General features: G+C 41.5%; 1 protein-coding gene across 5 annotated transcripts in view; it reads right to left on the reverse strand.

The window, feature by feature from the left end:
* Positions 1-27,641, reverse strand: part of PTPRT (protein tyrosine phosphatase receptor type T) — a 483,857-nt gene that overhangs the window by 268,336 nt on the left and 187,880 nt on the right. For all 5 annotated transcript variants that reach the window (XM_030963017.1, XM_030963016.1, XM_030963015.1 and 2 more), the window contains exons 5-6: positions 25,562-25,677; positions 22,718-22,892 (exon numbers count right to left, since the gene is read on the reverse strand). In XM_030963017.1, the coding sequence (XP_030818877.1) occupies positions 22,718-22,892; positions 25,562-25,677 (291 nt within the window). The remainder of the gene's footprint in view (positions 1-22,717; positions 22,893-25,561; positions 25,678-27,641) is intronic.

Raw genomic sequence — 27,641 nt, forward strand, 5'->3', positions numbered from 1 at the left:
GAAAACTTTGAGTGAATCAAGAGCCATACATCTTACAATGAACTGTTTGTTCACCATATCCCTGCATGAACCCTCCAGTACCGAAAACTTGCTCAAGAAAAGAGAAGCAGATCATTTTTACATTAAGATCTTGTCTTTCCATGAAACATGAATGCTGAGAGCATCTTAATTCCCAGCAGCAGCAGAGTTGGAAATTTTTCAGAATAGATTCAGCAAAGTCCTGAGAGACAGATAATTAAAGAAGCAATACTACCTGTGGGAAGCAGCACAGCCTAGGGTATGAATCAAAATCAGGGTTAGAATCCACTCTGTGTCAGCTGGAATAGATCTGCTTTCAATGGCACATCAATTTTAAATGCTTCTGATTCCCAAACTCTGACAGCAGAACAGTGAGGGAGGAGATGAGATCAATACAGAATACTTGAGGTAAAGAACAAACGGATTCAACTTTGGGAGAGGTAGCTTAGTGCTGAATAAGCTTTGCAGAAGAGAAAACGCCGTCCAAATGCTGCAGAGGATTCCCTCTCATCCCTGCCTGTCAGACACACCCAAGGACTGTGTGGAAAAAGGGGAATTGCACAGGGAATCCCTCCCTCATCCCCCCTGCCCAAGCTCCATGATTCTTTTTCTCACTGGTTGCATCCTCTCTCTCTCATCTGAGGGGACAAAAAAGAAAAATCAGAGTGCCAGAGTGTTTGCTGAAGAAAATAAGAAGTAAACTGGTCACTAATGTGTGAGTGTGCCATCCTTTCCACCAGCACTCTATAAATGCCCAGCTCTCAGGGGTTTGTGGTGCCTCTCTGCGGTGTCCTGCCCCACAACAGAGCAGGTGGTGGCACCCTCAAAGACAGATGCAACCACTCCTCCTATTTAGGTGATGCTTCTATAGAGGAAGAGAGAGAAACTTTGCTGGAGTTTCTTCTCCAAGGCCTTCTTTGAAGACATTACACCTGTGCACAGGGGGAATTGCAGTCCCTTGTTGGTGCAGAAAGGTAGAAAAATTACAAAGAAAGGCTTCACAAAATCAAGTCTGCTCTCCTAGAATCAGTGTCTGGCCTTGTCAAGTGAGTACTGTGCAAGTTTCCATGTGAAAGCAATCCTGGTGTGAGCAGTTCAGTAACATAACAATCTATTACTAGGTGAAAAACAACCAGTATAAACTGTTTTTACACCTTAGACAGAAAAATGAAAACTAACTCTCACAAAGAACTTTTCCTGCTCATACACACTGAGAGTTTGAGTGACCAATCGATACAGGATAACAACTTGTTACTGACCAATACAATAATTAGCAAGAAAGCTCCTGACCAATGGGAGTCCCACATGAGATCTGTAAAACTGGATAAAAAGGAGTTATGTAACTAAAGAAGGGGCTTTTTCCACCATGAAGAAAATGGAGTCTGTGTAATTTATTCCCATACCTTGTAAACACAAACCCACCAGAGTGCTTGGTTTTGGCAGAGTGTCCCAGGTCTCAGTGCCAGCTTGCCTGTGTTACAAATATCTTTTTGCACCCATTGCTGTGATATTGTGCAGCAGCAATTCCCACCATGAATTACATTACAGGAGAGAAACTTGTGCCCTGGGTGTATTTTATACCTTATCTACCCTTTACTTCCTCTTGCTCCCAAATCCTTCTCAAATCAATGTGAGAGGGGACAGATGGGGGGAAAAAAAGAAAAAAATATTCTTTTCACAAAAAAAAAAAAAAGTGGCTGTGGAAAGGGATTCCAACTGAAAAAAAACTACCCATCAAAACACTCTGCTTTCCTCTGCATCTCTTAAAAGAGTCTTGCAAATGCCAGTGAAAATAATGGGGCGTCTGATGTTTTGACAGAAACAAGAACATCATTAAGGTAAGAGCTGTCAGCAGGTATTTTATTTTCTCCCTGACGAATATGGCTACTCTTTAGGCATTACTTTTTTCACTAATCTTTTTTTCTTTAATTTCCATTCTGTAATTCAATCCTGAAAGATGGCATGTTTTATTTGCCTGTGAACTGGATAGATTAGAGAGCAGCAGTGATGGCTTGTGAATATAACCATGTGTGGTTTCCAGTCAGCAAAAGATGCACTAATTGTTCTGCCACTGGGATAAGACAGGAAAACTATTCCAAGTCCAGGTGCAGTCCTTATTTATGCAGAAAACAATGCTGAGGTAAAATTAATGTAACAGCAAGAGAGTACCCAATATTTCATTATTTCTTACATGTTAAATAATGGCACATTTAGCTCTTAAAAATAAAAAAAAAAAGTGGTTTTCTGTGTGTATTTACAACCTCATCAGACTCCAAGTATGAATTAAGTTCCCAGTAAAGCCACTGGCAATTCAGAACTACCCACAAACCAGCTCTCCATATTACCAAGGGGGAGGAGGGGTCAAGAAAAGCAGGAACAAACTTCAGGAGATAACTGGTGACAAGAAACAAATAAAGGAATGGGAGCAGGGAGCCTGATTTGGCTGGCAAATTTGGAGCTGATGATGAGGAGTATAGAAATGCAGAGGGAGCAATGCAGAACACACCTGGCCCAAGGCTTTGGAGAGCCTGGGGTGCTGCTCAGAGGAACAATGCCTAGAGGTGCACCATGAATATAAATGAGTGCTGAACCCTGCTACTGGCAGGTCCAGCTGGGAGAACTGGAGTCCAAATCTGGCAGCTGCAGGAACTGCAGTTCTTGACAAACAAAATACTTAAGGTTCACTCAGAGGAAATTCCTGGAAGGTACTCAGAAACCCAGTGACACTTATTTAATCCACCACACAGAATGAGAACTCAAATCCTTCCCCAAAGGAGTGTGACATGTCAGTCTGGGAGAGAAGATTAGAGAGGTCAGGCAGATCTGCAAGTGCAGCCTCCTCAGAAGTTATCAATAAAAGAAAAGGTTGAATCAGCGAGGGAAATCACAGCATATTTTATCAGGATTAATAAAATGGATGTTTATGATCTCTGCTAATTTGCTTGATGGTTGTTATTCAGAAATCCTTGTTTAGTCATTAAAAAGACAAGCCACATGTAAGTGTTGTTAGCAAAGGCATTTTCTATAGAAGAATAGCAGACGTATGGGAGAGTGACTCAGATATTTATGTTCCCTTTTCAAAATAAAATTAGCAAGCTTTTAGAGGAACACACTGTTTCCAGATACATAAAAGCATTCCTGATTATATCTGCAGTTCCCAGCCCATGCAGAAGTTTCACTTGCTCTGGCCTATAACAGCTTTTGTTCCATTCACGTGGCAAATCCTGGTGAGGAATACTCCTTCAGAGAGAAAAAATTATGGAATAATGGAATATCCTGAGCTGGGAGGGACCCAGAGGAACATCCAGGGCAGCTCCTGACCCTGCACAGACACCTCAACAACCCCACCCTGGGCATCCCTGGGAGTGGTGTTCAAACTCTCCTGGAGCTCTGGCAGCCTCGGGGCCCTGCCCATTCCCTGGGAAAAAAAAAAGACTTTATGGAATCAAAGTTCCTTTACTTTCCTGTGAATACACAGGGAAGGGAGTGGACAGATGCAAAAATGAGCAATGCACATAGAAAATCTCTTTGGCCAAACAAGATCATTCATCATAGGTGGTAGAGCAGGTTCACATTCTTCCTCAAGTGCTACAAAAACTGGGAGACTGCATCTTCAAATTTCCTCTGTGGATATTCCCAGTTCAGTCAAAGAAAGAACAGAGACAATTTGTCCCAGGCTGAGCTTGGGAGTCTTAGACAAAATAATTCAAACAATTATTATCTCTCTTCCTGTAACCATTGTTTATAGTTATGGTTCTCCACAGTGTGCTATTCGCAGTCACCAATAACGTGAGATGTTTCTATTTTGAGACCAATCAGGTCCCACTTAGTGAGTTAGACTATAAAGCTCGCGACTTCTTGCTAATAAAGATTCTTCTTGAGCCTTCAGATCCACCTGAAGACTGGAGTCTTTCATTCCATCCCTGACTCAACAGCATCACTCCTCATCATCAGCTCCAAATTTGCCAGCCATGTATTTTCTCAAAGCATCATACACATGGATGTGGTGAAGGCTCTTCATGAAAAAAAAAACAACAAAACACCCATCTGGTTCAATGCAATCAAATCAATGAAAAATCAAACAAAAATTCTAAAATTATGCATTTTTAGTTACTAAAAAGCTTTTCAGCTTTTGCAAGGACATTCATAGCCCAACATTTCTTCTTTGAAACAGATGGCAGTGGTGTTTACTGCGGGTTCTTTTGCACCACAAATCCACAAAGAAAAAGCTGTTTTCAAGAAGTTTCTTTTTAAGCACTGAATAGTAAAGTGTCTTGCACTAAAATCATCTTTGTTGCCATGTTCCAAATGATCATATGAAAAATGAACTGGCTTTGACATGTCCAAAACCAGCACTCCCTGGGGTTGAAAGAACATGAAATGCTTTTGTTTACTAATTACATTTGAAATCACTGGGGTTTTTTTTCAACTGATAAATAAAACACTAATTGGTTATAACTGATGTGACCTCCAGATATCCCAGGCACTGTGCTAATCATCTGTCTGTCCTTTACTTGGAAAAACAGAATTCAAGACTCCTTTTCAGCCCAGCAGTTTTAGCCTGTGGCTTGATGATACAGGGACTTCAACAGGCAGCAATATTCATCTAAAAAATGCCTCCTTTTGGGTCACCCACTCCAAAGAAACTTTGGGATTCAGGTAGAGATATAATGGCTTATTTTTGCACAAGTTGTGGCAGGAGAGAGGAACTTATTCTTCTCTCACACAGTTCATCATATGACTGCACAAAGCTCCAGACAGAGTAATTCCTCCCTAAGGACATCAAGGACTCTCAGCTCCAAGTCTCATCCTTTTATCCCTGAATTAGAAACCTATTTCCTGGTCAGGACAGGGGGTCAGCATCAAAGCAGTGAAGCAAAACTGGGAAACCAAGGAGAAATGATGGGATGGGATGGGATGGGATGGGATGGGATGGGATGGGATGGGATGGGATGGGATGGGATGGGATGGGATGGGATGGGATGGGATGGGATGGGATGGGTAGAGTGGAAAGCTTTGTTTTGGTGAATGGGCAGAAAAAATACAAGAAAGGGTGGATTTAAGTGCATAGACTGAAATAGGAATGATCACGACTCCTGCAGATGGTAGAAGTTGACCACTGACAGCTAAATTTGAGAAATCCAACCAAGTCCTCTGACATTCATTAAGGTCTCATCCCAAAACAACCCTCAGTGCAAATGAACCACAGAAAACTAAACAAAAAAGTGAATTTTCCAGTTATCACAGGGGTAGGGAGTGTCTGAGCCACATATTCAAACAAATCATCCAGATGTGTAGCTGCTGCACTGGGTTACCTGCTGGGATCACAGAGCAATGTATTTGATATTTGTATTTGTATTTGATATAGCAGATATTTGACCAGCATATTTATGTACATCCCACAAAATTTTGTTTTCTTCCTGAATATTGATTTCAGGTAAGATTTACCACTCCACATCCTTCAGGATTTTATTATCCTAATTATGTTTGTATTTTTGAATTTTCCTGAAAATGGAATCCAGAAGGGTTTTGCTGAATGCTTTTCTTTTTTTCTCTCTCCAAGGGATACTTCCAAACAGGAACATACCAACCCCTGCAATAGAAAACAGGCTGCAGACCCTCTCAAGGTATCAGACAACTCCTTTAACATAAATTGTTTGATGTACAATTTCAGGTAAGTGATCCTAACAGGTTGACACATTTTATGCCATTGGCCTCGGGGCCGCAATCACAGTCATTTAGTTAAATATCACATTAAATCCCCTGGGTTCAGTTCCTCACGAAAGTTAACAAATACAGGTTTAGAGTGCACGTTTGCTCTCCCACATGACAGAGAGCATGGCAGGATCTCCCTGTGCTTGTACAGCTGCAGCCACTGCCCTACACACACTATGATTTAAAGTGTACCTTGGCATAGAGCTACAGCCACTCTAGAAATAATCAGAAATAATCACGTGAAGTGATCTCAAGTACTGCTATTTTGAGCATTCGTTCAGCAGCCTCAGAGAGCAAGTCCTCAGTCACTTTTACAAAGAAAAGCAGAAGTCTGGAGTCCTCCAAGGAAGGTCTGCTCTGCTCAGCTCTGGCAGGTGGATGTCTCATTTTGCCAACTAACAAGCAAATTTCTGTTTGTTTGGAGAATTGCAATCACTGCCATAATTGCTGCCTTTTACTTTGTCTCCCATCTCCATCTATTTACACAAGTTCAGCAAATACCCAGTTTGATTCTCTGCTGTGCACACAAAAGGACTTTTCCAGGAGCCTTGAAGACCCTCTCCCTGGAGATGTTCAGAGATCCTGGATGTGGCATTCAGTGCTCTAGGGTGGGTGACATGGTGGGGATTGGGCACAGGCTGGGCTTGATGGCCCTGGGGGGCTTTTCCAACCAGAATGATTCTAACTATGACAAGCCTTATTTGAACAACCACAGGTTATTCAATATATCTATAACCTGAGAGAAAACAGAAGGAAGAGCTCAGTGTTCTGTTCCTTTACCAGAACAAAGCTCCAGCAGCCAATCCCTACGCACACAGCCCAGCTGTGGCAAGGACAGCTGGCTTTTTCTCCTAAAATGAGCTTTTAGGACAAGCAAAGCCTGGTGGTGTCTGCAGGGGTCAATGGGACAAGAAGAACACGGGAATGTAATCAAAGTTGTGCCACACTGGTGCTTTTTGTGCTTTGTTCTGCTACAGAGCTGGGCTTTGTTTTGGTTTGTTACTTAAAGACATTTTGTCACAAGGTACTTCACAGTTTGATAATAAAAGTTGACCCATTTCTCCCCAAGGATATAAACACAGTATCTCACATATCCAACAACAAGCTGAACTTCTTTTTGCTCTTGGTTTGTGACACAACTGTCTGGAACATTGGTTTGGTTAATAGACACAAAAGGTAAGAGAAAGCACATGATAGGGACTCTAACCTAATGAAGAAATAAATTTTAAAATATACATGTTTTACATACAATATTAACATTAAAGTCCAATATGCTGCACAGTGTGCTGTTCACCCTGAGAGCTGCAATGATGGGTGATAGGTGCTGGGATTTCACAAAAACCATTCCAGAGCCTGCCAGAAACTGGGGAGGATTGAAACTACCATTCATTATTCCTGAAAAAAAGGAAAGGAAAAGGGTGGCAGAGAGCACCAATATTTTGAAATAAACTGCCTTTCCTCTTCTGCTTTCCACAAAAACACATCTAAAGCCACAGGTATCAATAGTGCAGCCTCCACACAAGGACTCACACTGCTGGAACTGCAAATAAACCTCCACTACTGTGGAATAACCCTATCAATGCAAGTGTCTTACTGGCCAATTATTGGTCATTTCCTCCATTCCCTTCCACCAGAATTACCTACTGTATTTTCTCCTGTTCAGACTGAAAACAGGATAAATACATGCTGCAGGAACCAGAGGGCCATTTGTCTGATCTCACTGACAGAAGTTTGATTGATGCAAGGAAAATTATCACCTCACCTGCAGCAAAACATTTGGATGTGGGCAGAGGTGTCTGTGAGTGGATAACGTTATAGCTGTCACTCCAACTGCTGCCCTGGAGAGCAGCTAATGAGAAAGGCAAGGAACAGGTGCCTATAAAAATCTCAGAGCTGACACAAATACCTACAATGGTTTTACCCAAGACAGAATCTTTGCTTTTTTTACAGCTTTTCAAGCAGGCAGTAGAGTGCATACCACTGAGTGCAGTAAATACAGGAGGCTGCTAATTTACTGTACACAGCTACTCAAAATAGCTTTCATTAGAACACCTCCCCAGCTGCACAGTATGAACTTCAGGAGGCTGTTTCTTCATGCTCTCACGTGGTATTCAGGTCATGCTTTGTGTTAGAAAGTTTATTTTCCTGTAGTTCCTGGCAGCATCATTGTGAAAGCCACATTCAGCTAAGCAGCAAGTCCAATGCTGATTACCATTTATATCATTTATTTTTTCCTGCTCACACCTCAGATAAATCTGATCCATCTGTGCCACTCATTCCTGCTTTTGAAGCAGAAATATAACTCTCTGCTAAACCTCTACAGCCCCAAAAATGCCAGGAGTAAAATGCAGGTTCCTAAAGTTAAGTTCAGCTGCCACAAAGATGGCTCTGAGGCTCCTTAGGCTTTAGAGAGTTAAGCAAATCCTATGAGCACACAGTGTAAAAATATTCCGGGGTGTTTTGCATGTGCTTAGAGGTCACAGACACTCTGTGGTTTACATATGTCTATTCATATGCCAGCTGGGATGGTGAGCACTAAGTTGTGTTTTCCAAGTAAATACATCTGCTCAGTTCTTCCCCCTCCCAGTTTCACTCCATCTGATTATCTTCTAGCTGGAACAAGCAGGGAGGCTCTGTCTCAAGCACTGTGAGCCACAGAAGAAGCCCTCACATTTAAGGTCAGGTTGTGGGTTCACTTACCCCAAATGATCAAGGAAAACTTGACAGGAAAAAATAACTCACAGCTAAGGCTGGCAACCTATTGAGATGTATGCAACAAAAATAAAACTTAAATGACAAAAACAAAGCCTTTGCTAAGCATCAGTACATTCTGGATGTAAAAAAACCCCAACCAAACCAAAGAGAAACCCAATGTATTAACCAGAAGGGATCACTCTGGCTGGGAGCCTGTGGTAATCACATATCCTCTGAGCCAAGAGAGACACAGCTCTCCCAGGATTTTCCTGAGAAGCTGTGAGGAAGCTCAGAGAAAGAATTAAAACAATTATTATCTCAATCTCTGCACCTGGCAAGCAATCTCTGTCTGTCAAAGATGTTTACAAGAAGGAGCTGTCCCTTCTTGACCAGAAAGGTCAAGGTGAGAGAAGATTCCTAAATTTTGGGGAAGATAAAACAGGAAAGCCTTATAGATATGATTGCCTGGCAAAAGATTTTGAGAATATGGAAACTCTAAGCGAGATTGAAATGAAAGCAAGCTTTGAGATACCTCAGTTACTGAACAACTGGAAAACAATGGTGTGGTTGGCTGAAGGTGATCCCCTTTTGATGGAACAACACCCTCTGCTTGCAGACAAGCCCAAGGGGCAGAGCAGACCCTACAGCTTGGCAGAAGGGGCCCAAAGAGGAGTTTTTAGGGTTTAAAATGGAACACAGTATGGTAATGTAATGATTCTTATAGGCTGTATGGAAGTGCTATAGGATTTGTATCTTGTATTAGACTGGTTGGTGAGAATTAGAATATTCAACACAGAAGAAGATTTTTTGTATTGTAACAGGAACCTTGCTCTCTTACTCTCTTTTACTCTTTTACTCTCTCTCATCCTCTTCACCACGCTCTTGCCTTCTTTCTCTTTCCCACTTTACTTCTCTTTTCTTTACTTCTCTTTTCTGCTCTGAGCTGTGGCTGGCAGCTCCCAGCAGGGCCCTGCCCCCAGGCCCTTTGCAATAAACCCCACATTCCATGACCTGGCTGCAGAGATCTCTCGTGTCCGTCTGTCCTGACTGTCCTACCCCCGATGCTCCTACACCTAAAGGCCAATCAGGTCTTAGGTCCACCATTGTTTCTATAAGAACTGTGAATTTCTAAAAATAAAGTGCCTTTTCATGCTTCTGATGATGGAGTCTCTGTATCACCTTTCTCTGTCCCCTTCAGTGATAATTGGTGACACGTTTGGTGACAGGAGCTCTCCCTCTCCCTGCCCACATAAAAAAAAAACAAGGATGAAGCAAACTTCAGGATTTGGTCCAAAAATCCCCCGCACCTCCCACAAAAAGTCAGCAATAGTAGTGGAACCAGCTCTGGTAATCTAATATCCCAGATACAGCAGGCAGACACACCAGAAGTGCCTGATAATAGTTAAGGTGAATCTTTCTTTACCACTCAATACTTCTCTTTTTATTTCAGGTTTTTATGATACAGAGAGTTTCACAATACCCTGCAGACCACAACACTCCTTCCAGCTCTCCCTCTCCTGGGCTGTATCTCTGTTTATTTCCAGTTTAAAACTCAGCCTTGAAACATACTTCTTGATTTGCTGTTCCCTCAGAGAGACTCCACAGTATTACACCAAAAGATCAGTTCTTTCTTTTTTTCACATAATGCACTTTGAGGCAGTAATAAATGCTAGAAATTCCAATATGCTGCACAGTGTGCTGTTCACCCTGAGAGCTGCAATGATGGGTGATAGGTGCTGGGATTTCACAAAAAGCATCCCAGAGCCTGCCAGAAATTGGGCAGGATTGAAACTACCATTCATTATTCCTAAAAAAAGAAAAGGAAAAGGGTGGGAGAGACAGCACCAAACAAAATCTGAGACTCATTGACTCCAAAAGAATGTGTATAATGGCCAAAGTAGCAGCTCAGCTCGCTGCTGGTGACAGTCTACTTGCCAGATCTCAAAATACTTTCTGTGCTTTATTCCTGTCAGAGTTAAAAGACATAAGTACAGAGAGCAACAGAAGGAATTCTGCAAAAAATTTTACTAAAATCCCACTGCAAATCTGGGAGTTTCACCTCCTGGATGAATTGCTGAACTCCACAGCACTTGCTGTGAGAAGAAAGGTGGCAGGGCTGGAGCTCAGAGCTCTCAGAACAGCAAGGTCACACACAGTATCCCTTCATTCATCCTCCATTTTTGCTGGACTGTTGTGTTGATAAAACAGCACAGGATTCCCAAGGCACTCATGTACAGATCCACAGTAGGTGGAGCAGGAGTCCCCATATTCCCTCAAAATACCCAAATTTTAACATGCCAGGGAACACATTTTGGTGCTGGGGAGCAAGTTCAGCCCTCATGGTGCGTAGGGTTAGAAGTCTGGCGTAAGAGCACATACAAAAATCCTGCATGTCCCAGCTGTGAAAGCTTTTCTGTGGCACAGAAATCCCTTCTGGGGTGGCTCACGGGATTTCTATCTGGGACTGACACCAAAAGAGTGTTAGATTAAAAATAATGTTACATTTAACCACACCTGAACTGAAAGCCAGTGACTTCCATCAAGTCTCCATTAGTTATTTGTGAGGGCTCCAGGTTATTTTCTCAATAATTCATGTATTATTTGTTACTGTTTGATGCAGAAGTTCACCATGTAGACAATGACCTCCTGCCAAATGAAACACTGCTCATGGAACAAGTTCTTTTCCTTGACCATGTAGGACATGTTTATAGTGCCTTTCCTTGGCTCTGCTGAAGAGGTTTGTGTTAGAACTGGGGAAAGAAATATTAATAAAATCCATGTGCTTAAAGGTTTCCCCATTCCACAGCAAGAAAGAGAACAAAGCTGGTAAGGAAACATATTCATTGTGGAAACAAAAGAAAATATTTCACAAAAATACCTGAGAGTCCAGATTGATATATTTTCCCCAGAACTGACAGCAGTTCTTCAACAGAACAAGGGACCTTGTGAAGACACATAAGACACATAAATTAACCAAACAAAGCCAAGATTGTGATCAATACAGGTTCACATTCAATACTTCAAGATTGATTATATTTAGAAGAAAGGCTTAAGATCTGTTAGCTGCAAAAGCTGGAAACATCCCACTCAAATAAGGTATAGATGCTACACAGGGAAGATAATTAAGTATTTAAAGAGCTTATCTAAGGCTGGTGAGATTTTCTATAATTTAAAAACTTTCAATCACAATCTTTTTTGAAGACTCTTCTGCTTTATTTATACAGCAGTGCTCACGATGCAAGAATGACTTGTGAATTCTGTGGCCTGCATTTTACAAAATGTCGAATGAGATTAAACATTTTTTTTCTTCCTGTCATGACAGCTGTAATTGAAGTGAGATATATGAAAAATAATAAAACTTCCTTATGAGTGTAGAGCTGCTACACCTGAGGCTGAGCTAGACAGACAATTCTCATCCTCTCTGTTGAAAGTAAATCCTGGAAGAGAGAATAGTCTGGTCCCTATTGAAACTATCATAGCTCTAATGAATGCTATTAAAATTCCCTTTTTGCTCAGGAAACACCAATAATCCCACTCTAAAGACTATAACAGTACTGTGATTCCATAAAGATGAGCTATAAAGACATTATGGTGAATTTGAGGATAATTCAATACAAGAATGATTTTCCTTAGTCTCCTTGACTAAATGCAGTGTCAACTAATGCTGAATCAAATCCCACTGGACAGGCTTTGAGAGGACCATGCATGTGGGGAAAAAGTTCTATCTTGGAGACAAAAAATGTATTTTTCCTAATTATTCAATTTTAAATCCTGTAAGAGAAATTAATGAAATAGTCTTAAGGAATCCTGGTGGTTATATATATACATATAATTTGATATAAAATGCTTGTTTATGACAAGACTTCAGTTCTCAAGAGCAGTTGGGTTTGTGACTATAAAAATGAGCATAAAACCTTCCACGAGCTGAGTGACTGCTGCATGCTCTGAATGGCCTCACCAAAATGCAAATAAATCAATGTACCAAAACTCTGGGTCATCCTTGGAGCACCATATGCTTGACACAAGTGAAAACAAATTATCTACAAGGCTCCTCAAGTAGGGCACAGGTTAAGTAAAAGGGAGGTGGGAGAAAACAATGTAAGAGCAAGCACAAAAGTGTTTCTATTTAGAGTTTCAACCTCAGAATCATGGGAAACACTGATAAAACACTATTTGATGAGCAATCTGGGTCAGAAGACTCAGTAATACCCCATTTTTGATCAAAAGGCAGCAGGATATGGTCAGCAGAGTCCACGAGGGTCAGTCAAAAAGTCATGAACAGCAGCAGCAGCAAAAGAAGGTTTTGTGTAACGTGAAGGAAAGAAAAGAGAAAATTGTAGAAGCAAGTAATCCAAATCTCTTCCATTTTAATTTGTGTCTGTACCCTGCTGAGGGAACAAACAGTTTGTAAGTTGTAGTCTGTCATGTAAGTCAGTAGTAGCTGCAGGGTAATAAATAGGACAGTAAAGCATATGCAAAGTCTGATTTATGGGATCCAAACAGAGAGAGCCCAAGTCTTGCAGCTATTTGCATCTTCCTCGCATGCAAACAAGCACTGATGGAAAGTTTCCTGCTGAGAAAGAGAGAGAGAGGCAAGAGATGCACTGGAGAGAAACCTGTTAAGAAAAAAAAAAAGGAGAAAGAGGGCTGGAATAATTTCTTTAGACAGGGGTTTTGTGTATCTTGGCACCAGAGCAGAGCACAATCACAGAATCACAGAAGGGTTTGGGTTGGAAGGGACTTTAAAATTCACCTCATTCCATCCCCTGCCATGGCAGGGACACCTTCCACTGTCCCAGGCTGCTCCAAGCCCCATCCAACCTGGCCTTGGGCACTGCCAGAGATCCAGGGGCAGCCACAGCTGCTCTGGGCACCTGTGCCAGGGCCTCAGCACATTCTGAGTAAAGAATTTTATCCCAACATCTACTCTAAATCTCTTCCCCCATAGTTTAAAACCATTCCTGCTCCCCTTGAAGGTGTAATAGTGCAGCTGTTCAACAGGCAGTGTAGATTTTGGGAGCTAGGAGACACCATATTATGGGTTTTTCTTCTCAAATTCCTAGGCCAATTAATAAAATAGTTGCAGGCCTTGCTGTAACCATCACCCTGTTGCTCAGCAGGTTTCTGGTCTTAGATCTAAAGCACCTTTAAAAGTCACAAAAAAAGCTGGACAGGGGTGATGGGGAGGGTGTGACCTGTAGCAGCCTCCCAGTACCAGAGGAAGAATTTACCATGGCAGAAAATCAGCACATCAGAGCAAAGCTGGAAAGCAGTGCAACAGGTTTGGGGGGATGGTTCTATGAGAGGAGTATTTCATCAGCTTGCAGCTAGAATGGATGCTAGGAAATTATTTGCTTTGAAAAATGAAGCATTCTTCAGTTGGGTAGAGATAGAAAAGGAGGGCTGCAACATCTCCACTCCAAACTGCAGTTCTGGCTGTTTCCTGTCTCACAGTCTCAGTGAACTTCCTAGTGACCATTCTTTCCTTAACACTGCAACAGGCTCTTCAGTCTCTTCATTCAGACAGGACAAATGCAAACATCACCATCAGCTGCTCCCTGGAGTTCACTTACACTGGCTCAGAAAGCAAACCAGCTCAGCTCCAGCATCCAGAGCTAAATGCTATGCAAACATTAAAAATCCCATTCACCTGAATTCCTGACACAAACTCCTGCAATGGTCTCAGCACCACTCACAGACTCCAAAAGCCTTCTGTCAGCTCCCAGACTGGAAGCTAAGAAGATTCTGGAGCTGTATCCTTAGCCCTATCATCAGTCAAGTGTTTACAGAGCTCCATCATTTGTTTCCTCATGAACTTTCAACCTTTTTTACTTCAGAATTAGAGGCTCAGCTTGTAAATGCCAACCTCTAAACCAGCAGAGGAGTTTAACCTTGCAGAGTCTGTAGTAGTGTGTTGGAAGGAGGGAGAAGAGTGTGTGTGGCACCAGACCTGCAATCTCTGAAGAGATTAAGGAAGGGTTAAACCTCACCACAATTCAAAGTGCTCCAAGATGTACAAAACAAAAGAAATCTGAGTTCAGGAAGTCAGGGCAATGTAAAGAAACAACAAATAATTTAAACTGTTTTATATCTTGCCTTGCAGTTTGTTTAAAAACAATAAAAATAAACTCTGGGCACATGTTTCACACATCCTAAGAAACCCAACCGTGCAATGTGCAGACTCACAGGATGCTGCCAGCAAAAAATGAAAGCTCAAATCAAAGCAAAGACAGCTGGGAACTCATCAGCACCTGGCTCAGGGCAGAAGTTGTCCCTTCCTCCTTAGTTCTGTGTCCTCCAGCAAATGCAGGATTTTGTACAAAGCCTGTTAGCTGCAGGAATTACTGCATGTCTGAAAGACATCAATACCTGAGCTTCTTCAGCATCTGGTGCTACAAAATTTTTTAAAGTTCCAGTAACCACATTGGCTTTAGGTATTTGCATCTACAGAAACAGTTTTCTCTTGTCTTTGGAAATTATTGGTTTCTCCCACACACATGGGGGTCTACGGGTCTCACTGTGTTGCAAATACACCTTTTTTTTGCAGGTTTATTGTTAAAGATTCTCATACTAACAATCATCTGTTCTTACTAAGAAATCTGGTGCATCATAGCTTGCATTTCACATCAAGTAAAACATTACTTTTTTAGTGGGGTTTTTTTGTTTGTTTTTTTTTTTCTGCAAAAGAAATGGATTTTGGTGCAAAAGGGGTATCCCTGCCCTGCTGAGATAACAGCTCATGCTCAACAGTTACACCCCAGAAGTGCCCAAATCTGCCTGAACCATCCCAGAATCTTCACCAACATCCATGAATGGTGACAGATGACACTTAAGGGAGTTTTCTTGAATGGGAAGCAGTTAACAGCATTGTAACCACAGGGTGGATAAATTAGGAACAGCTTTAGATCCTATTTTTCAGGAGAAGCCCATTAATAACTCCCCTACAATTAAGCAGGCAGAGGAAGGATGAGCAGAAGAGAGTTAACAATGAATGTGACTCATCTCTCCTGCTAAGTCTTTAAGTTCAGTCATAAGCAAAAAAAAAAAGTGTAATTTTGAATTTTAATGCCACGTGAGGATCATTAACAATCAATTTTTATGAAAATCTGTACTTTAAAAAGGAACAAAGAATGAAAAGCTACCAGGTTTGTTTGATAATGGACATATCTGGTGGCCATTCACTGCAAGGACACTTCCAGGTAGCAAAGGCACAGCTGTGTTCTTGGTATTTTATGTTCTTTTCCGAGCATCAACAGTCCTGGGTTAATTTCTATGCAGTTGCCTTAAACCTCCTTAATAATTCTAACTAGAAACTAAAAGGTTTGCATGTATATAATGTATTTAGTGGTGTGGTAGGAGAAGTATTATCATTTCCCAGGTTGTTAGAAACAAGGTCGAGTTGAAACCCTGAGTACTCCCTGCTCATCTTACAGAGGAACACACACACAAAAAAAAAAAAGGCTGCTGAAGAGAGAAACTAAAAAAGGTGGGGAAAATATGGATTGAATTGAGGATACATTATTAGTTTATGAACTTGTCTTGTACCCCTTGTGGCTTTGTATTCCTCCTGAATATGTTTGTTTACACCCTGTTGATTAATATAAACAAGAGAAACCAGGAAACACATTCTGGACCATTACTGCAGGTCTGTGTGGCACTGGATGCACTGCTGACAACTGGATCCTTTCTATAAATTGCACATTTATCACTCATCAAGGAAATGGCTTCATTTCCCAGCTCTGTTTTGGAAGCTGAACATAAGGAGAGGGAAATATTTCCTTTTGAGAGGACTCATGTTTCATACTACTGAACATCTACAATACAACAGCTTTGTCTTCCATCTCCTTCATTGGCTTCACAGATACGAAGTTGGATGGAAAGAAGAGAAACTGGAGTGCTTGTAATCTCTTTGCCTCCTCCTTTCCTAGCACACACCCATCCCATGATTAAAACTGAGTTAAAGCAACAGCTACTGAGCTGCACTGAATTAAACAGGGCAGTGACAAGTTCAGGTAATTACCAGCCAACACCAACAAAGGGATTGTTACATTCCCTACACCACTAAGACTGCAAAGAAATAAAGGAAGAAGTGGCTTTTTCATACATTCTATCAATGACAGAGCCACTGTCCCTCATTCAGATATTTCACAGGCAGCACAACCCTCACAAACAGCCTAGATGCATCTCCCAGTCTGGGTGTAGTGCTCAGAGCTGCATCATGTCCTGGTTTAGGGCAAATTTGGGAGAAAACCCCCAAAGGGGCCCCTCCAGAATGCAAACCCACACAGCCCCTGCCCACAACCGGGTCGGGAAGGATTCCTTGGAGAGAAGTGGAAAGAACCTGTTTATTTAACAGGCACAGCACCCCCAGCACACAGAATGAACAATACTGGGTGATACCACTCTGTCACCGCTCTGGAAAAGATGACAAATTCAGAAAGTCTCTCTGGGGGTGGTCGCTCTGTTCTCAGTCCCTCTGGCTGCTGCCCAGAGTAGGCCCCGCTAGGCCACAAAGGGGCCCAGTCCAGAGCAGGCTCGAGGGGTTCCAAGAAAGGGAAAGGAAAAACAGTCCAGGGAAAATTCAGACTGCTTAGCTAAACTAACTAATGAGCAGAAACAAAAAGCAAGAGCAAAGCAAAAAGCCAAGCAAAAAGCCAAAGCAGCACCATGTACTGCCCTGTCTGTGTGTCCCACCAGCTGTAGGGGAGCGGCTGATAACAAAACAAAACAAAACTTTCACTCCTCAGAGCCAGTCTTGAAGGCACAGAACATGATATCCAGCATGAACAGAACACACAGAGGGGGATACAAGCATCATAACGTCACCCTAGGACAGGCATTAGGTGTTTTAGCAGATCTGTACTCAGCTTCTCACAGCACAGCACTGTGAACACTGACTGTTCTTGTATAAAGTGCAGGAAAACAGGCAAAGAGAGAGCAGCAGCCCAAGGGAACCTCATTATCAGTGTCCTGACACTGCTGGGAGCTCCAGCCAGGGACTGACTCCTGCTCACAAGCTGAGAGCTTTGAGGGCCTTGATTAATCTGCAGAACTCAGGCAGATGAATTCAAAGGTGCCCAGAAACTTCTGTGATCTGGATGAGCCTGATAAATTCAGATAGGAATCTTTACACCTTCCAGCTGCTTATTAATGCACATGGGAAAAAAATGCTTTTTTAAACAGTAAAATCTAAACCAGATGTGCCACAGCTGAGCTTGTCTCCCAAAGAGTTCTAAAGGACATGGGACATGATCTTCCAGCCACCCTGATGGCAAAAGAGGACAGTTGCAGTACAGAACCTACTTTTCATATCCACACCCCATCTCCTGGTTGAAGTATGGGGACTTGAGCATCACCAGAATCACCCCATGATGGCAAGGATGTTTTTTGTGTCTGTTTTAATGGGCACATTTGGCATGAATATCTCAGGGTACAGAACTATCTGTGTGTCAGGCATGAAAATATTAAATAAAAACTCCAAAAACAACAACAACAACAAAACAAACCCCAGAAACCCAAACAAACAAAAAAAACCCAACCAACCAAAAAACCAAACCAAAACAACAACAAAAAAACCCCAGAAAATATTTAAAGATTCTTTTTCATATTCATCACATCTCTCTCCATAACAGCTCTATAGGAAGTGAAAAACTTTGGAGTCAGTCTCCTCTATGATTACATGGAACCCTCTTTCCATCCCAGGAACACATTCCAGAGTGTGTTACACACATATAAATCACACACTTCTATATCCACACTGAACTTTGTGTTTGCAAGGAAATCAGTGGAGAGCCTGATGTGACATTTGTAGAATCAGCTCCAGCCCAGGATCAGCCTCAGCTGAAGAACAAAGATGTTTTAATTTCTTATGATTTTCAAGTTCCAGAAAATTCTTTCTCCTTGTAGGACTTCCTACTGTTGAATATTTAACTGAAACTATTTTGGAATCAACTCCAGTAATAAATACTGAGACAGCAAAATACCTGTAGAGCTTTTCCTAGATGAGTCTGTCTTAGAACTGTAAATCTGAAAATTTCAAAGTGTATTTCATACTAGAGAAGCTTCCATATATGGATTTATTTAAATAGGTAATTATTTATCATGTTTTTCACACCTGAGTATCTCAACTCCAACAATTTGACAGGGTTTTTTTTATATAGTTCATTGTTAAGTGCTTCTGTCTATGTTGTTTTCCTTTGTTTTGTGGTTTGGGGTTAGTTTTATTTTGTAAATTCTGGTTTCTGCTTTTAGGAAGAGACTCAGTCACTAGAGCAGATTTCAGTGTGTACCTGGTGAGTTAATAAACAGATGGTGCAATTACAATGAGGAGCATCACGCCAGAAGAGACCCAGAGAGAGAATGATAAACAGCTCTGACAAGGAGCCCACCTCTCCCTCTGGTGTCACTCAAGGCATCAGCTCCTCCTGTGACTGATAAAAGCCTGATAAAAGCAAAAGTGAGCTGTCCCAAATACCACAGTGATGACAGAAAGTCTCCCAGGTGAGAGACAGGTTATTTTCCCAACCAAACACTTTGAAAATCCACTAAGACAAAACTGAAGTGAGCTAGGACATCCCCTTGGAGGTCTGTGGAGAGGCTGGGCTGAGGCTCAAGAGGCTCCTCCTGCCCCTGTAGCAGCAGAACAGACCCTACAAAAATGCCAGGAGCCTTAAAAGGATGTTAAGGTAGCAACAGGTAGCAGGAAACTAATTTTGAGAGGCTTCTGGAGAGTGAAAACCTCAGAAAAACTGGCTCATAAAAATAGGATATAGATGCTGTAATATTCCTTCTTTATCAGCTCTGCTCAGATTCCTATCATATATTGAGTGATTAATTTGGGCATCCAGAGTACCTGAAAGGGATCAAGGAATAAAAAACCAACAGCAAATAGTCCTCCATACACCCCCACAGAGTTCAAAATGTTATCCACAGCCTTACCTAATGTGACAAGTGTCCTGGAAGGACACCAGCATTAATACAGACCTTAAATGATAACACTCTACCCAATTTCCACAGTATTTTAAACAATCTTTATACAGGCAAGGCTCACATTTTGCTCAGAATACGAGGAACTGCCGCGCAGCTTTTACTTAAAAGAAAATTACAGGCAGGAAATGTTCCATTCAGGTGTGAGCAGTGTAGTGAGACACAGAATCTCTGGGTTCTTTTTTTTTTTAACTGCCCTGTACAAAATTGTATTAAATTACTATATGTGCACCAGTGAGAGAGAGGAAATAGAAAAGAGCTATTTCCACTGGAGCACCAAAGGATGGCAAGGGGGGCAGATGGAAATGATAGGTTTTTCTGGCTTGCCTATTATGATTGGAGAGTGCAAAGAGAAGAATAAATGTATTGTCATTTATTCAAGCCAGAAGACAGAGAAGCATTAGCACATACAGCAAATAGCTGCCTAGAGAACAGCATTTTCACAGGATTACAAATGTATCTCCTGCCACTAAACATACTGGAATAATTTGGAACTAATACTGTTATATTCTTTTGTATAAAATTGCCAGTAATTTCTTTTCAATAATACATTGCTCTTAGTGAAGGTGCCCACAGACAATCAAGGTGGTGTGTTTAATTTCATTGATCATTTCGTTTGCTGAAACAGGTATTTACTGTCCAATTTGGAGTTTAGGAGTTTGCACATTTCAATGTAAAACCTCTCTTTTGAGATCTACCAAACTTTTTCATTCAATATTGAGAAATGTAAAGTACTTTCTGTTCTAAATACTCCAATAAAACTTCTTATGCACAGGGAAGCAAACACATCTTTCAATTAAAAAGATTACATAGACACACTTTTAAATCTTAATCTTTGTTGAAGAAACACTGTGGTTTTATGTTCCTCTGATCCAGAGAAAGCACGTGAGAAGCAGAGATTTAGCTTGGATTTAGCAGGTTTAGGAGCAGGACTATCAAATGAGCAAAACCTCAATTACAGGCTAATTGTATGTATGCTCAAGTACATTATTACAATTCAATAATCATCTCTTCAGAATTAAACAATTCCAATTTGCTTTTCATTTCCGCCTGTGCACATGCATTACAAATTTGCTATTATTCACACTAAAATTAGTCAGGCTGGTTGGAAGCCCAGTGTGTCACAGGGTGGCACCAAACTGACCTCAAATGAGCCACTTAACCTCACCTGCTTCCTAATCAGGGATGAGGAGCAGGATGAGACTTTCCCACAACAATTTGATCCTGTTAAAGTTCCTTCCAGGTGGGTGCATTGCTGAGCAACTCAGCAATGAAGCCATCAGCATCTTTCCTGCTGGACATCCAGCCATTCATGGTTTTAATTTATTCTTCTTTTTTTTCTCACTACAACAAACATGAAGTTCTCAAGCTGCACCAAGGGAAATAGAGGTTGGATATTAGGAAAAAGTTTTTCACAGAAAGAGTGATAAAGTTCTGGAATGGCTGCCCAGGGAGGTGGTGGAGTCCCCATCCCTGGGTGTGTTTAACAAAGCCTGGATGTGGCACTGGGTGCCAGGGTTTAGTTGAGGAGTTGGGGCTGGGTTGGACTCGATAATCTTGAAGGTCTCTTCCAACCCAGTGATCCTGTGAATTCTGTGAATTCCAGGCACCTGAGCCTGGAATGCTCTGATAGCTGCCTGCCCTGGAAGGCTGCCTTCCCTCTATTTAGCTGAGGTGCAATCCTAGGTTTGCCGCTCCTGGAAGCTCAATTCCCTTTTAATCTTGAATAATTCCTCCAGATTTGAACATGATACAAGTTCACTGGGTGGGAAAGAAAAGCACTTGCATCCAGCGCAAGCATTCTCCTCGTGATCTGTGTGGTCCAAACATCTGCACCACACAACAATCCAAGGCATAACAAAGGCATCTGATCACCAAAGGACAGATCAGTTGGCAGAAAGCAGCACAGTGGACAACCTGATCTCGTTTCTATGGCTGCCCTCTGTTTTCATACCCTCAATTCAGATTAGTAAATTATACCCTGTGAGCAGACCCTTACTTCAAATTCCTCTCACCCCAAACACAGAGTACCTCGGGAACAACTCAGCCACTTTCTGAACTCACCGCCTAAGAGTCAGTGAGCACTCCAGTGGTGCAGCTCAAGGTTGGTTTAAAAAATAAATAAACAAGAACCCAGCATAGGGGATAGCACTTCACCACGTGCCTCAGGAAGGTGAGATTAAGACACCCCCTGCATGTGTCAGGCTCTTGAATCATGGTAATTAACATGGCTAAAATCCAAACACCCTTCAAGAACTACTGATGCTTCTACTCTGGATGTCAGGGCGTCAGCAGAATCAATCCCAGCATTTACTGCCAGCAGCCCTTAACATTCTCTGCTGACATGCACTGCTCCACCACAAGATTATTTCTGCCTGATAAAATACTGGATAGGAAAGTAGCTTGTGAAGCTGACTGACAGCCAAACTCTTCAGCTGACTACAGTAAAAGTCTCCATAGCCACCATATTCTACTACAAAACTTTCCAAAGAGGGCTGTTTCCAAAGCTTAAATTCAAATACTGATTTAAACGCACGTCACTTTCATCCTTTTTCCTGATTTTAACACAAACAAAAGAAGGTCCAACAGAATGCCAGTTTTTATAGACAGTTATCTTGTGGTATTTTCTGGGTTCTCCAGAGGGACGAGGAATTGAGAATCTGACTCCATGTTCTTAGAAGGCTGATATGAAAGATGACATGATATTATATTGTGCTGTATTATATAGTTTATATATATATATTATTGTGCTATATTATATAATTATATACATGTGTTATTGTATATATTATATATAAATATATATTATATATTATTACATATTATTACATATTATTATATTATATTATATTATATTATATTATATTATATTATATTATATTATATTATATTATATTATATTATATTATATTATATTATATTATATTATATTATATTTATTATATATTGTGCTACACTAAAACTATACTAAAGAATAAAGAAAGGATACTGACAAAAGGCTTAACAAGATACTAATGAAAACTTGTGACTCTCTCCAGAGCCTCGACACAGCTGGCTGTGATTGCTCATTAAGTTAAAACAATTCACATGAAACTAATAAAACAATAACCAGTTGCTAAACAATGTCCAAGCCACATTCCAAAGTAGCAAAACACAGGGGAAGCTAATCAAACACTGTTCATTTTTCTTTGACGTTTCTCAACTTCCCAGGAGAAGAAATCCTGGGCAAAGAGATTTTTCAGAAAATATGACAGTGACAGGGAGGAAACACTCCTTGTGCACGAACATGGTTTGCTGCTCCTACCTTTGACGATGAGCTCGGCATAGTTGGAGACGCCGGAGCCGCCGTCGGAGCGGATGACGCAGCGGTACTTGCTGATGCTGCGCTGCGACGTGTCGGCCACGCTGACCGTGGCTGAGAAACGCCTGTGGTTGACCACTCGAGTGACCATCAGGGCTGTGTCCCTCCCATTCCACTGCTGCAGGGGCAGAGAGAAATAATGCCATCATGGAGACAGGTAGGTTAGGTGTTGGTGTGTCCGTGTGTCAGTCGCTCCTTGGGGTGATTAACATAGGTGAGAGTTCCGCGTTCACGTTGCTGGGAGAGGTTTTGGACAAGCACAGCTTTTCAAGGGAAGAATTCAGCCATTCCCTCAGGAAATCCACAGGGCTGTGTGAGCTGGGCCCTAAATGTAAGGGTGATGAGGCCCTGGCATAGGGTGCCCAGAGAGGCTGTGGCTTCCCCTGGATACTTGGAAGCATCCAAGACAGGTTGGATGGGGCTTGGAGCAACCTAGGATAGTAGGTCCCTGCCCATGATTGGGTGTGCTTTAAGGTCCCTTTCAAACACAAAACTGTGATTCTATGATATATTTAAGTTTGCATTTCTATTTAATATTTTAGATATTAAATATCTGGGCTTTTGGTGCGTCCTAAGGATACAAAGAGAATAAAGCATCTGGAAGGGAACCCATATGAGGGGCAGGACACTGAGGACACTTGGCTTGGTCAGAGTAGGAATTCTGTGACAGGGACAGGGCCCAGGGAATGGCTGGAGCTGTGCCAGGGAGGGTCAGGCTGGATATCAGGGAAAGGCTCTTCCCCAGAGGTGCTGGCACTGCCCAGGCTCCCCAGGGAATGGGCACGGCCCCGAGGCTGCCAGAGCTCCAGGAGCTGCCAGGGATGCCCAGGGTGGGGTTGTTGGGGTGTCTGGGCAGGGCTGGGGCTGCCCTGGGTGATCCTGTGGGTCCCTCCCAGCTCAGGATATTCTCTAATTCTAAGATTAGTTCCTGCAAAGGCTGCAGAGGGGTGGCTCTGACTGCCGCTGTGCATTTCCACCCAGTGTAATTAGAGGCCCGGCTTGGATGTGAAAACACAAGAGCTGAAGGCTTTGTGTTCACCTACAAACACTACAAATGAACAGATTCTGTAAATTTGGCCTTTTCAGATGCAAAACTCTGATTCTGGGCCAATTTAAATAAATTGGTTGGATGAGCAGACATCCTTGTATATCCAGCATTCCCCAATAAACCTCTCTACCAATGCCAGACCACATTTTTCCAACTGGAAAAGAGACAGACGAAGAATTAGCCAGAAATTGTTCTCCACAGTATAAACACCTCAACTTGCTCATTTGTCCAGTTTATTAGGAATTTTAAAGAAAAACACATTGCTGTTTTGGCAGTTTCCACTAAACAGTTTTTAGAGGTGTTTCCAAGGCTATTTTCATTAAATGTTGTCGTTTCAGAGAATGGATAGCAGGTTTTCATTAACAATAGCAACTCTTTCCTCCCCAGCTCTGCTTCTCATAGGGAAGGTTCATATTGCTGTAGGTCAGAATTGTTTTTGCACACATCTAATTGTAACTGGGGAAATATTTTAATGAAAGAACCAAAAAAAGATAAAATAAGTCAAAAATATATCTCAGTGGATGCTAGACATACACCATATGTAAATAAATTTAAGTTAAAAATGCAATTTTTAGAAGAACAGCTATGATGAGAGCATACTTACTGAGTATAAAATCATTTTTATATAATGCCAACTACATGTCTCATCAACTTAAGCCTTTTTCCCAGTACTATTTTTAATTTTTATTATTAGATAAGCCAATTCCTTGATTTAAGCTAGATTTGAAAATGTTATTTTTAAATTTTTAAAATGCCTGAAGTCAATTATAAAATTTGATAAGATCTGGTAATTATGTGACTACAAAGGCCCTTCCTGTCTACCCCAGATGTTACAACTATGGGGTGATCAAACCCTCTGGAACATCATTCCAAGCTGAGAATAAAACTTTTGGACTGGCTTTAGTGTTCTCCAAATTACGTTGCCCTTTTGTACACGCAACAAGAATCCTCTTAATTTGTTTAGGAGTTAAACATTTCGGAACTCAACAGTTTTAAAAGCTTCTGGAATGGTAATGCTGGGTGTCAACATATCAGAGAAATTCAAGGGGCAGGAGAAATTATTCTGTCCTTCACTGGGAAACACACACCCCATGTGCTGATGTTGGGGTTGATGTCAATTCTAACACTGACAGTGAATTCCCAAGGTTTTTGCTGCACCCACCAGAAGAACAGGACCCAGACAAGTTTGATCAGTAGACTGCAAATAAAATATCCAGGGAGGGAATGTTTTGGTCTTTTAGTGAGTGACAAAAAGGAAAAAACCAAATCAGCTGTCAATGCAGCCAAGGGAAACTGGGAGCAAGAAGAGCTGGGTGCAAACTGGGTTTGCCTATTTTAACCACCCAGGTAAGTAATTTCAGACTTTGGAGATTTCCTTCTTAACAATTATCACTGACTCCAGGCTGAGAACATTTTTAGGGTGAAAGGAAAGCAGATGGCATAATAAAGCAGAAGAGAACTGTTCCACTTCCTCTCTCTTCTGCTTTATGGATGACTGTTTACAGGTACACAGGCATTCTGAAACCAGAATTTTGCTGCCACTGGCCATTTTTTCGTTTTTCTGTCTCCTAATTCCATACTCTGTCACCTCAAACTCTCACCTATAAGCAATTTACGGCAGCTCTTCAAAGGAGCTTGATGAGAAGATTTTGCCTCACCACCAATCTTTCTCTAGCTATTTATTTCACTTGCAAAAGCAAAGAAAGCCCCAAATGAACCACAAAAATCCACTGCTTTACCTGGAGCCAGAGCTTGTCGTGCTGTGACCACTTTCCCCCGGCAATGCACTGGAAGGTGGCGTTCTGCCCCACGTTCACCTCCACGTTCTGCAGCCGCAGGAAATGAGGGGCTTTTCCTGACAAAAGAGGCAGAGGATTGTAGCCATGATATTTTCTGAAAAATCCTTTCTTTAAGATTTTTTTTCTCCTGAGAAGCTGAGAGGCCTCAGGAACAAAATGTAAACAATGGTTATCTGCTGCTGTGGAATGCAACAGGTGCATCTGTGATTGGTCTCGTGTGGTTGTTTCTAATTAATGGCCAATCACAGTCAGCTAGCTTGGACTCTGTCTGAGACACAAGCCTTTGTTATCATTCTTTCTTTCTTTTTCTATTCTTAGCTAGCCTTCTGATGAAATTCTTCTTCTATTCTTTTAGTATAGTTTTAATATAATATATATCATAAAATAATAAATCAAGCCTTCTGACACATGGAGTCAGATCCTTGTCTCTTCCCTCATCCAAAAACCCCTGTGAACACCGTCACAGAGGATGGCAAGAGTAAAGCCAGGCAGGAACCACCCCTGCTGCACCCACCCAAACAACCAGCAAAGCCTTGGCAATAGTGGCTTTGCAAAATAAAGCTGCCCCTTGGGTGTTGAACTGCTCCCTGTAGGGAGAAGTGGTGATGGAGATGGGAAAAGGTGGCCTGGCACCTCTGAAAATACAGATTTGGATCAAATCACAAGTTCATGGTCACTGGCACAATTTCTTATTGCCTGCTATAAAGAGTAATTGAGTCATCTCTTTTCTTCAGAAAACTATGTTTCTAAAAAGGTCAAAAAAAGTCAAATGCTTTTGTGCTTGTCAAGCATGACTGACCCAAACCCCATTTTCACATGAGTCTTTTATTCTTTTTCTTTTCTTGACTATCAAATACGTCCTAGACCTTTAGAATAATGCTTCATCAATATCAAATCAGATATTAAATGAAATATTCATTTAACTGACAGTATTGTATCACTGGCTTAAGATCACTGATATCAATGTTTTGCTGACACTAAATTCAGCATTAGTTCAAAATTAAACCAGTGATATTAAAAATGCAGACATCGGGGTTTTTTCACAACGAAACTAGATGAGAGGATTATCTTTTTGATTAAATATCAGACTGAGTTAGGTCTTTATTTTACTTAAAGTATAAACAAGATTACAGCAGCAAGTGCAACACCTTTAAGTGAACTATTTTCTTGCAGAAAAAGGTTTGTGCATCATTTGAAAAATTTTAGTATGATACTCTGAAAAAACACCTAAAAGGTCAGTATTTTTCAACAATATCTGCACATTTTCTAGTATGATTAGACACTGAAATATATAATTTCAGAGGACAATAGAGCCTCTCTTCTGTTGGAGGAAACAGCTTTAAAGGGAAGTGGGCATCTGTGGGCATGCATGGCTGAAACTTGATGTACAAGTGTTTGACACATGAACAGAGAGCACATGTTCATACACCATGCCAAAGGTTTTTATCTGCTGCTGTGCCCCATCCAGCACAGCTCACTGACAGCTCCTGAAGGACAGGGACAGCGACTCTGCACCATCCTGCTTTCTAGGCAGAAGGGATTTGCATCAAGCTTTACTGGAAAACTCCCTCTGGGTGACATTCAGAATGTTCTACAGGGTATTTCAGGATAATTCTAATATTTGTGCCTGCAGCCTAAAGGTGTGCAGCTGTAAGTCAGCCACAAATACAAAGCTGTGGAGTCCCATCAATGCCAACATCCTGGTCCTTGGGTCTGCCCAGCTTCTGGAGCAAGATGTGCTGTGATGGCAAGGACTCATTCACACAGAGCCAATGAGCTTTTAGCAAAAAAAATAAAAGGATATTCCAGTGTATTGCTTCACAGGACAAAGGAAAACAAGAGGCAGCACCAGCAATACATTTATTTTTCTGTATTACTGTGTCATTAGGGGCATTTCACTGCTTTTTGCTGACTGGTTTGCCTGCCTTTGTCATCTGTGAAGGTAAAGCAGAAATGAAGAAATAAGACCAATGATTTCAGTAACCTCCAGGGTCACCAGGAGCTTCACTGCCCCCGTGTT

This window comes from Camarhynchus parvulus, chromosome 20 (assembly GCF_901933205.1).
Source record: "Camarhynchus parvulus chromosome 20, STF_HiC, whole genome shotgun sequence".
Lineage (NCBI taxonomy): Eukaryota > Metazoa > Chordata > Aves > Passeriformes > Thraupidae > Camarhynchus > Camarhynchus parvulus.